General features: G+C 36.5%; 3 protein-coding genes across 3 annotated transcripts; 1 reads left to right on the top strand and 2 right to left on the bottom strand.

Moving 5' to 3' along the window:
* Window positions 1-4045: 4045 nt before the first annotated feature.
* LOC106298487 (UPF0392 protein RCOM_0530710) lies at window positions 4046-6071 on the bottom strand. Its single transcript, XM_013734617.1, has 2 exons — window positions 5823-6071; window positions 4046-5755 (listed from the first exon to the last, which is right to left on the bottom strand). Exons 1-2 carry the CDS (start codon window positions 5941-5943, stop codon window positions 4179-4181), a joined length of 1698 nt encoding a protein of 565 aa, XP_013590071.1. The 5' UTR covers window positions 5944-6071; the 3' UTR covers window positions 4046-4178.
* Window positions 6072-7339: 1268 nt separating this feature from the next.
* On the bottom strand, window positions 7340-8146 carry LOC106299771 (uncharacterized protein At4g26485-like). The gene is made up of 3 exons (XM_013735787.1): window positions 7996-8146; window positions 7746-7907; window positions 7340-7596 (listed from the first exon to the last, which is right to left on the bottom strand). The coding sequence occupies exons 1-3, from the start codon at window positions 8144-8146 to the stop codon at window positions 7340-7342; spliced, it is 570 nt and encodes a 189-aa protein (XP_013591241.1).
* A 2630-nt stretch (window positions 8147-10776) lies between these two features.
* Window positions 10777-12533, top strand: LOC106298775. Its single transcript, XM_013734914.1, has 5 exons — window positions 10777-11003; window positions 11170-11810; window positions 11890-11943; window positions 12053-12095; window positions 12189-12533. Exons 1-5 carry the CDS (start codon window positions 10932-10934, stop codon window positions 12294-12296), a joined length of 918 nt encoding a protein of 305 aa, XP_013590368.1. The 5' UTR covers window positions 10777-10931; the 3' UTR covers window positions 12297-12533.
* Window positions 12534-13719: the final 1186 nt, after the last annotated feature.

The following is a 13719-nucleotide window of genomic DNA, read 5'->3' as shown; positions in this document are numbered from 1 at the left end:
ACATTTTCCACCTTCCACACAAGCAATGTGTTGTTACAACAACAGTACCGAGAGAAGGGCTTCACAACTTATGCTAATCTGATCTCTTGTCTCTCGCTCGCTGAGCAGAACAATGAAATGTTAATGAGAAACAGTGAATTGAGACCTCCTGGAACAAACCCATTACCTAAGGCACATGCGGCCATAGAGGATAAGAAAGAGTCGAACCATGTCCAGAGTGATAGCCAACACGGCTGTGGTCGTGGAAAATGGCATGGACGTGGTGGTCGAGGCCGAAACTTGTTTGATCGAGGCCGAGGCAACTCATATGGCCGTGGCCAAGGAAACTCTTATGGAGGCCGTGGTCATGGCCGAGGCCGTGATACATCATTTAAACAACAAAACTCGACCAAATCCATGTGCCATAGATGTGGTATGGATAATCATTGGGCCAAGACATGTAGGACTCCCAAACATCTCGTTGACCTCTACCAAGAGAGTTTTGTGGTATGGATGATCATTGGGCTAAGACATGTAGAACTCCCAAACATCTCGTTGACCTCTACCAAGAGAGTTTGAAAGGGAAGAATCCTGAAGCTCATATGACTTATCAAGATGGTGAAGATGATTTTAATCATGAACAAGACAATCTCGTGGAGTATGAAACGTCTGATTGTTTTAAAGAATGAAGTTGAATTCGACATCTATGTTTTTGTGTTCTTTGCTTTGTGTTTTCTATGTTTTGATTGCTTTGAACTTATTTTATTAATGAATGAAAGTTTTTGATATAAAAGTCTCTAAAGTCTCATAGAGGGTTACAACCAGGCTAATATCATGTTGCCTAAGGGTACGCATCTAGAGATATCTGATGCATTGTATTCACCCAGCTCTAAGAGAAGGCTATTGAGCTTTAAAGACATTCGAATGAATGGCTTTCATATTGATACTAAGGGCGAAGGAAACAAAGAGTTCCTTCAGTTCACAGAGATCGGCCAAGGCTATAAGAAAGTCCTAGAGTCTATACATGCGCTCTCTACTGGCCCTTTACTATGCTAAGGTCAGAATGATAGAGACCAATGCTGGTGAGTTCACGTCCTAAGCGTTTAATGATTACTGTATGTCCATGGAGGTAAGTGTGGAACACTCCGTGGCACATGTGCATACACAGAACGGCTTGGCCAAATCATTCATAAAACGAATTCAGCTAATAGCTAGACCATTGCTTATGAGGTCTAAGCTTCCGGCCACAGCTTGGGGACACGCGGTCTTGCACGCGGCCGAACTGATTCGTATAAGACCACATAGTGAACATAGATATTCCCCATTACAATTGCTTACGGGTCATGAGCCAGACATATCCCATCTTAAGACATTTGGTTGTGCCGTCTATGTGTCAATTGCACCACCACAGAGAAAAAAGATGGGACCTTAAAGGAGGATGGGGATATATGTTGGATATGATTCTCCCACGATTATAAAATACTTTGAGCCAACTACGGGTGATTTATTTAAGGCCAGGTATGCGGATTGTCACTTTAATGAATCCGAACATCCAACATTAGGGGGAGATAACAGTAAACTGGTAAAAGAAATTACATGGAATCAAACTTCCTTATCTTGGCAAGATTCTCAGACTCAAGAGTGTGATTTAGAAGTTCAAAATATTATACATTTACAAAAGCTAGCTAATCAATTGCCAGATTCCTTTGATGACCCGAAAGGAGTGACTAAGTCATATATACCAGCTGCTAATGCGCCAATAAGAATTGATGTTAAAGAGGGACACAATCAAGTTGCTACAGATTCTAGACAACGTTTGAAACGTGGTAGACCAATAGGTTCCAAAGATAAGAACCCTCGGAAAACTAAGAAAGGTGCAATGATTGAAACCGAGGTTGTTAAAACCCTAGACACGACCACGGCCGTTCCTAAATCCCGGGACTTAGTCGTGGCCGATCCCAAAACCCTAATAGCGATCGCGGTCGATCATGAATGCTTAGTTGCGGCCGGCCCTGATGTATATAATACTGATTCTTGGGACACCAAGATTCAAGGTACTGAACGTCCTGATAATAATGAGATCTCAATAAACTATGTCTTGTCTGGGATACAATGGAACATAAAGAATGTCGACATTGATGATATATTTGCATGCAATGTAGCACTTGAAATCATGGATGATAATGAGGATCATGAACCCACGTCTATTTATGAGTGCACTCAACGATCAGAATGGATCAAATGGAAAGAAGTTATAAACGTGGAGTTAAACTCTTTAAAGAAGAGAGATGTCTTTGGACCAATAGTCCGGACACCATATGATCTTAAACCAGTCGGCTATAAGTGGGTCTTTGTGAGGAAAAGAAATGAACACGGTAAGGTCATGAGATATAAAGCACGGCTTGTTGCACAAGGATTCTCACAGAGACCAGGAATAGATTATGAGGAGACATACTCCCCTGTGGTAGATGTTACTACTTTTAGATTCCTGATAAGTCTCGCTATAAGAGAAAAATTAGACTTGCAGTTAATGGATGTTGTAACTGCATACTTATATGGGCCAATGGATAATGAGATTTATATGAAAGTACCATAGGGTATAGAGTTGAAAAACAAATCGAGTACTCGATAACAACACTGTATAAAGTTGAATAAATCACTTTATGGATTGAAACAATCAGGCCGAATGTGGTACAATAGACTAAGTGAGTACTTAGTGAAAGAGGGATATAAGAATGATCCGATCAGCCCTTGTATCTTTATAAAGAAATTCGGCGAGGGCTTTGTAATCATAGCAGTGTATGTTGATGATTTGAATATCCTAGGAACCTCTGGAGAGATATCCCAAACAGTTGAATATCTTAATATCTAGGAAAAACAAAATTTTGTTTGGGATTACAGCTTGAGTACATTAAAGATGGAATCCTTGTGCATCAAATGACATATACAGAAAAAGTACTCAAGAGATTTAATATGGCCGAGTCTCACCCGTTGTCGATCCCCATGGTCGTGAGGTCCCTCGGCCAGGACACTGATCCGTTCCGTCCTAAGATGGACGATGAAGATGTCCTTGGTCCCAACGTGCCATGTCTCAGTGCCATAGGAGCTTTGATGTATCTGGCTAGTCACACACGACCAGATATATGTTTTACCGTGAATCTATTGTCTAGATTTAGCTCTTGTCCGAACCAAAGGCACTGGAACGGAATTAAACATGTTCTTCGTTACCTACAAGGAACGAAAGACTTGAGTTTATTTTATACTAACCAAAACAAAGAAGGTTTAGTTGGTTTTGCTGATGCAGGTTATCTTTCGGATCCACACAATGCTCGATCGTAGACAGTCTATGTGTTTACACATGGTGGAACGGCCATATCATGGCGTTCCATGAAGCAGACGATCGCGGCCACTTCATCAAATCATTCGGAAATCTTGGCCATTCATGAGGCCAGCCGCGAATGTGTATGGTTGAGGGCCATGACCAACCATATCCGAGTCGATTGTGGGATGACCGAAGGAAACGACGCACCAACCGTGATGTATGAAGACAATGCAGCTTGCATTGCTCAGCTTAAGGATGTCTACATTAAAGGGGACCGGACGAAGCACATACTACCTAAGTTCTTCTTCACGCACGAGCTACAGAAAGCCGGCGAGGTTCAAGTAGTCCAAGTGCGTTCCAGCGACAACTCAGCAGACCTGTTCACCAAATCACTTCCGACCTGCACGTTCAGGAAGCTCACACATCAGATTGGGATGCGTAGGTTGAAAGACCTTCGGTGATGTTCAGAACAGGGGGAGTAATACGTGTTGTACTCTTTTTTCTTCACCATGGTTTTGTCCCACTGGGTTTTCATGGTAAGGTTTTAATGATGCAACATCCAAAGCGTATTACAAACTCTCTATGGTTATGACATCCAAGGGAGAGTGTTATAAATCATATTGTGGATGTCCATAACTAGAGAGAGAGAGCCGGCGCCCTAGAGAGAGAGAGCCGGCGCCCTAGAGAGAGAGAGAGCCGGCGGCTAAAGAGAGAGACCCTAGTTTCCTTTTCCTTATTGATTTATGATTTGTATTCTTTTCATTATTCTATAAGAGTGTAATTCTATCTTTAAACATAAGAATAATAAAACATACAGATTCTTTTACAACAGTATTGGGTTTTAAATTGCTTTTTCCTCTTCCGACCAATTATTTTATCAGCACAAACCCATCTGAGCAACAACTTCACCCACCATTATATTCCTTTCTCCCTCCCACACTAAACGCTGCGTTTTACGGTCCACGAAATTCTCCAATACCCAGTCCTTGAGCCCATTATCTCTCACTTCGCAGAACCTCTCAGCCCAATCAGACGGTTCAACGGGTCGTGTCCCTAACCCGGGTGTCCGATCTTTCGACCCGACATTCTCCTTGTCCTGCCAATCCGCTACATATGTTGCCACTCTTCTTTTAAACTTCTCCTTAAAAATATCCCATACCTGATATTTGTAATGGTTGATTATCATCGCATCTTTTTCAACGTCAACAAACGTGAACCCTTCTTTTAGTTGAAAGTGGTGCACAACGTTTATAAGCGTCGTGTTTAGCGTTTCTGGTCTAATTATGCTCTTGTGTCTCTCCGGTTGCGACATACGACACGTGTAAGATGCCATGACTCCACGACGAGGTGGATCTTTAAGACCGGAAGGTCCGAAACTGTGACATGACGTTCGTATTTCACCAATCTTGCTAGACGATGATGATGGTGTTGTGTATTTTTTTATGACTTGGGTTAAGGTTTGACCAGACGGGATGTAAAAAAACTCGTCGACGTCAATAAACGCGACCCAATCACAATCGCGTTTGGCTCGAATCGCGCAGTTAGCAAACCCAGCTTCTTGAGTTTTGATCCACGGCCAAAAGTGTCTAGAAACGTTGTAACCGCTGTTTTTTAGATTCTTGACCTCGGAAACTATGTCGTCATCGCTATTATTGTCGTAGATGAACCATCGTGAAACGCCGATTCCAGCATGATACATCACCCATTCTCTCAAAACGTTGGCTGCGTTTCGTGTCATGGTACAAACACATGTCTCGAATTGTTTTCTTTCACCATAGGTCAAGTCTTTGACCCGAACCGGATGGTTTATTGGGTGGGCAACGGAAGGTAGCATCCCACTTCCTTTGATTCTCACAGAGACTTTAACCGCAGAAGATTGGGCCACTCGTGGGCCCTTTAACACTGTTAGTGGCGTTTTGCACCGTACGATCTCTTGGGCCGCAGAGATAACTTGTGACCTAAGCAAAAGCTTGGGCTTCGCTAAATCCCAACCGTACACGCACTCGTATCTTGACACGTCAGCAACTTTTCCTGGCCTTAGATTTAAACCCTTGACAAACGCCACCGTGGTGTTATCGTGGTCGATCACGGCGTCGTAAACCAGCCTATCCCACTGGTATGTGGCTCCCACCAGGAAACGATTATCAACCGTCCATCTCGTAACGGCGAGTGATACAGTATGGTGACGTGGCACGGCGGAACACCGTACAATCTGACGGCCGGGATCGCTGATTTCCACCGCGAATGGTAACTCTTTATACACTTTGGACGAATCGTTTGTGTGGGCGAAAACGCAGAAGAGGTCATCTTTTGTTAATAACCGAGAAGACCATTGATAATACTTTATGAGAATAAGTGTTTGGTCAGGAAACTTAACCGCTTCATGAACCGGGGCCACCATAACCGGCGGTACAGAGCCACCATGAACCGCCTTAATCGACGGGCGGAATTTCCCTGGTTTATCCAAATTATAGTCAGTTTACTGATTATTAGCGGGGGGTTATAGAGCTTAACCAATTACCTAAGAAGATGAACAAAGCCGAGAAGACAAGGAAGGAGGAGACGAACAGAGCAACAAACGGGAAAAATCTTCTCCATGAAACAACGACGTCACCAACGCCCCGTTTCCTACGGTTCTTCATCTTTTGTTCTTACGCTCTCTGTTTCTAGATTTTGGGTTTGATGAATTATTGCTTAAGAATTTAAGCATCTATACTTATTTTACTCGTATACAAATTGTAATTTTTGTTCTTATTCTCTGATTATGAAAGAAGACAGATAAATATTGGTTTGTCATTTTTTCTTCACTGATGCTCAAAGACGTTCATGGAAATTTACGAGCTTGACGTTGAAGGATGAAGAAAGTGACTGCTTATTGTTAAACCAACGCCGGTTCGACCGGACAATCTCTTTCTCGTTTTAAACCCAATAAAGTATCTACAATTCTTGTTTTTACTTTTTAGTAGTTTACATTCGAAGAGTGTACCATATAATATACAACAAAAAACAATTAAAGATTTGCCAAAAGAAGAAAAAAAAGCAAAACAAAAAATTGTAGTTCAAAAAAAAAAAAAGAAGAAAAAGCAAAGAGAAAGTTAAGATACCTTGCTTGATAATTTGATATTTCAAATCATTTATTAAATATATATTTAGAGCTTCAGTTCTGTATCAACTTGAATTTTTGTTTTCGTAATTGATTGAGTTCCAAAGTTGAAAGAGACGAGGCCATGATTCGATTAGTGTCATTGACTTTTGAGTCATATTGGACTCATACCGGAAAAGTAGGATCCACTTATCGCCATTTTTTGTTTGTTTCCGTACGTCATGATCGTCATCTCTAACGTATATCCCACGACGTCGTTTTGGTTTTTGGAAGTGAAATTCTTTTTAGTAGATTGAGAATGAAATTAACCCAACGGTGACGTATGGTGTGGTGTTAGTGCATTGAGTTTAGAAACGGGGACGTACTGGGTGTGTGAAGCTGCTTGTTAAGTAAGTCCCGCATCGGTAATGTACTACAAATAAACTGTCCTTTTATATAGAGGGTCGAAGATTTCGATCACGACCATATTTTCAGTAGAGGATCTATTGAATATGCTTGTACCAATGGATGCCACGGATAAAAAAGACGACTCAACACTTTTTTTACAAGCTAAATCTTTCTTTGCTAACTTTAGATGTTTTGTATTATTATCCCATACCTTTTGCAGTTATTGCATACCTCTTGTCATTATAGCTTTTGAGTTGTGTACCTCCTCATTCACACAATCTAGAATTGAGTGTAATGTAGATTGTTAGTTTCGGCTAATTTATGTGATTTAAGCAGGCAACATTTAGTTGCACCATTTGTAAACTTCCTTACTTAGTTGTTGTTCTATGTCTTTAAGATTGGAAATTATATGGTTAGTTGTAAGCGCATGGGGCTGATACGTTTTATAGTAGAATTAGTTTTGGCGATTAGAAAACAAATCCATCATTATTATTAGAGTACTGATTAAAAGATGCATATTATTTAGTTCTTTGGCATTAAGCAAAGATTTATTTCTTGAACATGAAAGTAACTGCACTTCGGATCGGAAAGTTAGAGTCACAGTTACTTCCACTTCCTTTCTTGTTAGAATAACCCGGAAACGCCAATTGGTCAAATACCATCAACTTGATTAGACGCAAACCCTTTTCTTGAGCTAGAGTCTCTATTTCCCACTCACTAAATGGTCTTGTTGTCTTATGAGTCAGATGAATCTCTCCATCCTCATCTTCTAACATCTTTCTCGCACTCTCGAAAAATCCTCTTACTAACGCCTGGTGTTGCCTGTGAATATTGTACACATGTACCAAATTTTAATGTTAATTATACACGAAGTATGACAACCAAAGGAGATAAAAGTGTGGGTGTTGCGCAATACATACATGATGTAGAAGTTCTCATGCTCAGAACCAAAACCTAAACCTGAATGAGGAAAATTAAAGACAATTCGGTTGTATCGAGCTAAGCGATTATCTGAGCTCATGGAGTGGACGTTGACACCGTGGATAACGGTGCATCCGAGTCGTTCCAACTCTTCCACGTTCTGCTTTCCATATGTGTACTTACGATTTACATCAACTACACCATTTATAATAATAACTCATTAGCAACCCAAGTTCGATTATCAATGTAACAAAATTTATAAGATGAATACTATTTTTAGTACCTCGACTGTCAAGGGAAGACGTAGTGATGTTGGAGGCTGAACCAAAGGCTCTGCCTAGAGACAGAGAAAATGAAAAGTCTCCTTCTCCGACCAGAAGTATTTTCTGCTTGTTGCTATATTGTTTTAACGTTTTAGTTTCCTGAACCTCCATTTCACCATCTGCATGTTTACAATTATCGCATCATGCCCCTATATATACACAAATACACGGATGTATTAGGCAGATTAAGAGATCTATTGTTAAGCCCGTCTCTTAGAAATTTGTGATCATTTAAATGTTGCTTTGATCGAGATTTCATAACTTTGTTTATGCACCATTATGAAGAGAAGAGTCAAACTTCTTCTTTGGCGAGTCAAGATTAAGTTGGTATAAATGTCCTTTTAGCCGTTTATTTACCATGTTCATATTAATCAGCAATTTTACACATTTATGCCTTCGTTAGAGAAAAACAAATTATTTGACCAAAAATCAAATTGCAGTAAACACTATCGAACTCTTAAGTAACAATATCAGCATAACTCACTAAAATGTTAAAAACAATTATATAATATTGGCTATGGAGGATTTGCAAATCACATATTAACTCTAATCCCCTTGCAAAGGAAAAAATATTCTCTCTTTTCTCAGATGATCAATTAGGCCTCGGCGTTCGGGTATCCGTTGGCATTCGGGTCGGATTTTTCGGGTTTTCGAATTTTGGGGTTTACGCTTTTAGGTCCCATACTAAAATTTTATTAGTACGGATCGGATTCGGATAATAACACTTCGGGTTCGGTTCAAAATTGTATTGCATCATAAAACCCATAAAGTAATCATATATCGTACGGATTCGGGTTATATCGGTTCGGTTCGGATATAACCAAAATAAAAAACAAAATTTTTGAAGTAAAACATAAAGAAAAACATCTAAATTAAATAAAAATTAATCTATCACATATAAAATTGATAAAATAACAATAAAATGTTAAATCAAGTATGAAAACAAACATCATTTGTAAACAATATGTATTGTCTTATAGAGAGTAGACTTTTTATTTCAATGAGCAAATTATAAAATACTTATTTATAACTAGTTGTGTACTTAAAGCATTTATTAGAATTTTAATATTTATTATTATATATAATATTACCACAAATATTGAATTTAATAATTGGAATACTTATATATATATTTCAAAATATTTATATTAACTATTAATTTCGGATTTTTCGGGTTACCCGTTCGGGTTCGGTTAATAACACTTCGGGTTCGGATATTTTTTGTACCACCCTACAAGATCCGTTCGGGTATTTTTACGTTTCGGATCGGATAACGGGTCGGGTTTTTCGGTTCGGGTTCGGTTCGGATTTTGGATTCCGGATTTTATGCCCAGGCCTATGATCAATTATTAGGCTACCAGTAAAGGTAAAGCTTGATATACTTTAAGATTTCTTCTTAAGACCATTGCGTCTAACACGTAAGTGTCATAACTGAGTTCTTGAGATCCATTATTTGATCCTCCGCAAATCAGGTAAACGTAAGAACAAATGAGTTCATGTGATGCTTTTCATGATCTATAGTTCTTAGATTTGAAAGTGAAACAAAAAAGGAAACAATATCAAAGTGATGATGGAAATAATAATGTACCACATACTTCTCTTCTGCAAAATAACCGGTTTGATATGATATCTCTAAAATCAAACCAAGCTTTAATTCATTTGGGAATATTTATCTACCTATCTATCTAAAAAGTGATTTTGTTGTTTTGTCATTTTTTTTTATGGTTATAGGGTAAATCATTAGTTTTAATAAATAATTTTAGTGATTTAGCTGATTTATACGATTTACTAACAATTTTAATTTACAAAATAATTTTACTTTGATATTAGTTTTTAATAAACAATTTTAGTAATTTAGCGATAGTGATATATCTAACAATTTTGATAAACAATTTTATTTTAGTTTGATACTAAACAATTTGAGTGATTTTGATAACAATTATAGTTAAAAAATTATTTTGTTTGCTATTAGTTTTTTTGTTGGAGCAGAAGCTTGTTATCATGATGGTCTGATTGGTTCATTGGTTCTGTCCGCTAAAATGTATATTTCGAACTAAAAAGCGGACAAAACCAATGAACCAATCAGACCATGATTTTTGAACATTGACTAGGGTGCATACTTTTCAGAAATAATAAGATTCAAATAAATAACTATAAGAAGATTGAGATTTTCCCTTATTGTTTGTGTTTATAGTTTCTAACCAAAGTTCTGTCTGTTTATTTATTAATAGATGCCAAAGAAGAAGAAAAATGGTTGCTTTCTCTGATGGTTGTGATGTAAATGTATTCTAACAGCATTACTTGTAGTGTAAAATTGTTTTCTTTGGTACCAAAAGAACAAAAACGTTACATGCATCAGATTCAACTCAACCGTAATCACACTTTTTTCTTTCCCACCCTAAATAAAATGTAATATAACTGCTGTATAGAAAAACAAATGTTTTGTAAAAAAATAACTAAAATTAGATTTAAAACGCGTTACTAATACTATTATCTAAAAATTAAAAATGTACTTAGAATGCAGTTTAAAGGTTACTGATCTTTTAGATTTTTCTTTCCCGAACATAACATTTAAATATATTTTTCACCAGAAATTTCCTTTTGTTTTAATTCTCAACCACTTCATCATGTCAACAACCGTAGCAAAAAACAATCTAATTTGTTAAACTTCTTAGGTTCATAATTTAACCTCTTTCAAAAAAAAAACTCTTCCAATTATTTATTTTTTCGTGGGACCCAGATTTCAACAAAACTGTTTCAGAACGTCTTCTAAAACATGTGTTTGGTCTGAGAAAAGAATTGTTTTCGAACGTTCGAATTCTATTAGCCGTTTGGCTTACAAAAAGAGAGAAAATAATAATTCAGAGAGAAAAATATTGTTTTGAGGATTGGCGCAATGGGTGAATCTGCAGTTCTATTTCATTCACATTCGTTCGCAGCTCCTCTTTCTCGTCATGAATCTCATCAGGTTTGTTTCTGATTCCTCCTATGGTGATCTTGAAATATTTATTATCTTGATTTTCTCTCTGATCTTAATTTGTGTTGTATGAAAGTTTCTGAATTTGGGTTTCCGGTTTAGCTAATGATTTGATTGGAAACACTTTTGACTCATCAGAAAGTTTGCAAATTTGCAGGATAATACTATGCATGCGCTTAGCCAATCAGTCTCCTTCGGTAGATTCATGACAGAGAATCTTGAGTGGGGGAAATGGTCAAGCTTCTCGCACAAGAAGTATGTCGATGAAGCTGAGAAATATTCTCAGCCTGGATCTGTTGCTCAGAAGAAAGCTTTCTTTGACGCTCATTACAAGAAAATAGCTGAAGCCAAGAAAGCAAAAGCAGCTTCAGATGACTCAAAACAAGAAGAACAACAACCAGAAAGTGTTGCGGTGTTGCTAAACACATTGGAGACATTGACTAAAGATGAGGTTAAAGAAGAAGAAGAGAGTGGTGAAACAGAGTTAGTCCTGGGTGGTGAAGAGGTGGTTTTGAGTATGGAGAAAGATGAAGAAGAATCCGAAAGAACGAGTGTTGTTGTGGTTTTGGAACAAGAAGGCACTGTGGTTGATAACTCTGTGATTGCAGATGATTTACAGGCTGTTCTTGAGGTGCTCGATGTGAATCACACAGAGGATGTAGAGTTGTTGAAGAAGAGCTCTTTTATTGGAGAAAAAGAAGAAGAGGGAAAATCTGTTGCCAAGAACTCACCGGTGTCTATGGATAAATCAGAAGCTCCAAAGAAAGCAATGGAGCCTGTTGTCTCACAGAAAATAAGGTAAATAAAAGCATCTTTTGATTGTTTTCTCTATATATTTTTTTCTGCATCTGATTTGTTCTATGTAATTGATTTGCAGTGAAAAACCGGCAACTCACAGTTCCATGAAGAAGAACAAATTCAGTTTCTTGAAGTAAGCCGGATTTGTTTTCTACTCTTGACTCAGTTTGCATTTGAGTTTATGTTCTTGTCCTAATTGTGTACTGTGTTTTTTTTTTTTTTTTTTTTTTTTTGTGATGTAGGCTTTTGATGGGCAACACTAAAACTCAAGATCAGAACCCAAAGGTAAGATTTCAATTTCAACAAATCATGAGAACAAGACATTTCTCATTTCTATTTGTAATGTGAAGACTGAAACTAGCTGTGTTTCTTCTACAGAGAAAGACTGATAAGAAACCGAACAAAATGTTTCTCTGTCTTTGCTTCAACCCTGAGATGGTGAGGGAAATAGAAGGGCCAACCAAAACACAGAGGAAGAATCTCTGAGAATAAAAGATAGAATCTTTTCTGTTGGCTTCAAAGCTCTTAGAAAGATCTGTCCTCAGATTCAAGTATGGTAGAAAAATAGAATCATTGAGTGCACAGTGGTAAAACAAAAAAAACTGAGATACCAGAAGAAAAAAAAGTTTGCTTCATTTTCTTGTATTGTATATCTAATGAACGTTTTGTTGTATGTTTGTTTTACATACTCATCATATTGATATATTTGTTTGTGTTGTTGTTCATTGAGATGTGAGCGCAGGAACCTCTGTTCTGATTTGGAATGAGATGAGTTTGTTTAGTATAAAGGTACAATAAACTTTACATGATAGCTTAGTTTGAAATCATATTTAAACATACAATAATTATTCTGACGTTGTTGAGACTTCTGTTCTGATTTGGATTGGGAATCAGTTGTTTTTTTTTTTGACGAAAAAAAAAAAAAAAAAAAAAAAAAACAACTGATTCCCAATCCAAATCAGAACAGAAGTCTCAAAAAAACTAAATCAGTTGTTGAGTAAAGGTTTCAGCTTTGCATAGATTATCATCATGTATCAGAAGTATTTTTTAGCAATGTTTGGAAATATCTATATTATTAAAACTAAATTAACTTTTAGTATCTTTTGGAAATATGAATAATAGTATAAATGAGAATTCTTAGGAAACACGTATAGCAGTATAAAAGGGTATATTGTTCTTTTAGTAATTTCATTAATACAAGAGCTTGATCTGCGCACCCGCTCATGTGTTTGTTTTTTTTTATAAATAAATATTGAGTAATTTTTAAACAATTGTTTAATACGATATTTCTAAGCAAAACAATGTTATAGTTTATATTGAGTAATTTTTTTTATCTTGTAAACCATCAATTGTATTATCGATATTTTAGAATATGACCAGTATATCCACAAAAGTAATTTTATTTTTTTTATGGATAAAAATTTAATGATAATTTATAATAAAATTGTTGTATATATCATTTAATATATATGGTGTTATATATTTTATACATTTCAACATTTATCATACTAAATTTACTTTGGACTATTTTTTTGTATGAAAATATATATAACATAATATATTTATATATTAATCTATATATTATGTAAATGATTCTGTTAATGTGACTTTTATTTTAGTTATTACTTATAAATAATAAAAATATAATTATATAGCTTTCAAAACAATATTTTTAATTAACTATTTAAAGCTAGGTAAAGAATTAATAAGAAAAAAAATCGAAAAATGTAGCTTAATTAATATGGAATCAATTATTGTGTATATATGGAATTTGTTAAATATTTACCATACAATGTATGTATTTAATTACGAAATGCATATATGGAATTAATTATTTCCAGACACACATATATCTCCTACAGTATATTTGCGAAGTGATTTTGCCACATGTCCTTTATACAATCAATTT

The sequence above is a fragment of the Brassica oleracea genome, chromosome C6 (genome assembly GCF_000695525.1).
Source record: "Brassica oleracea var. oleracea cultivar TO1000 chromosome C6, BOL, whole genome shotgun sequence".
NCBI classification, from domain to species: Eukaryota; Viridiplantae; Streptophyta; class Magnoliopsida; order Brassicales; family Brassicaceae; genus Brassica; species Brassica oleracea.
The sequence above is the reverse complement of the archived record's forward strand: the minus strand, read 5'-3'. Positions and strand labels throughout refer to the sequence as shown.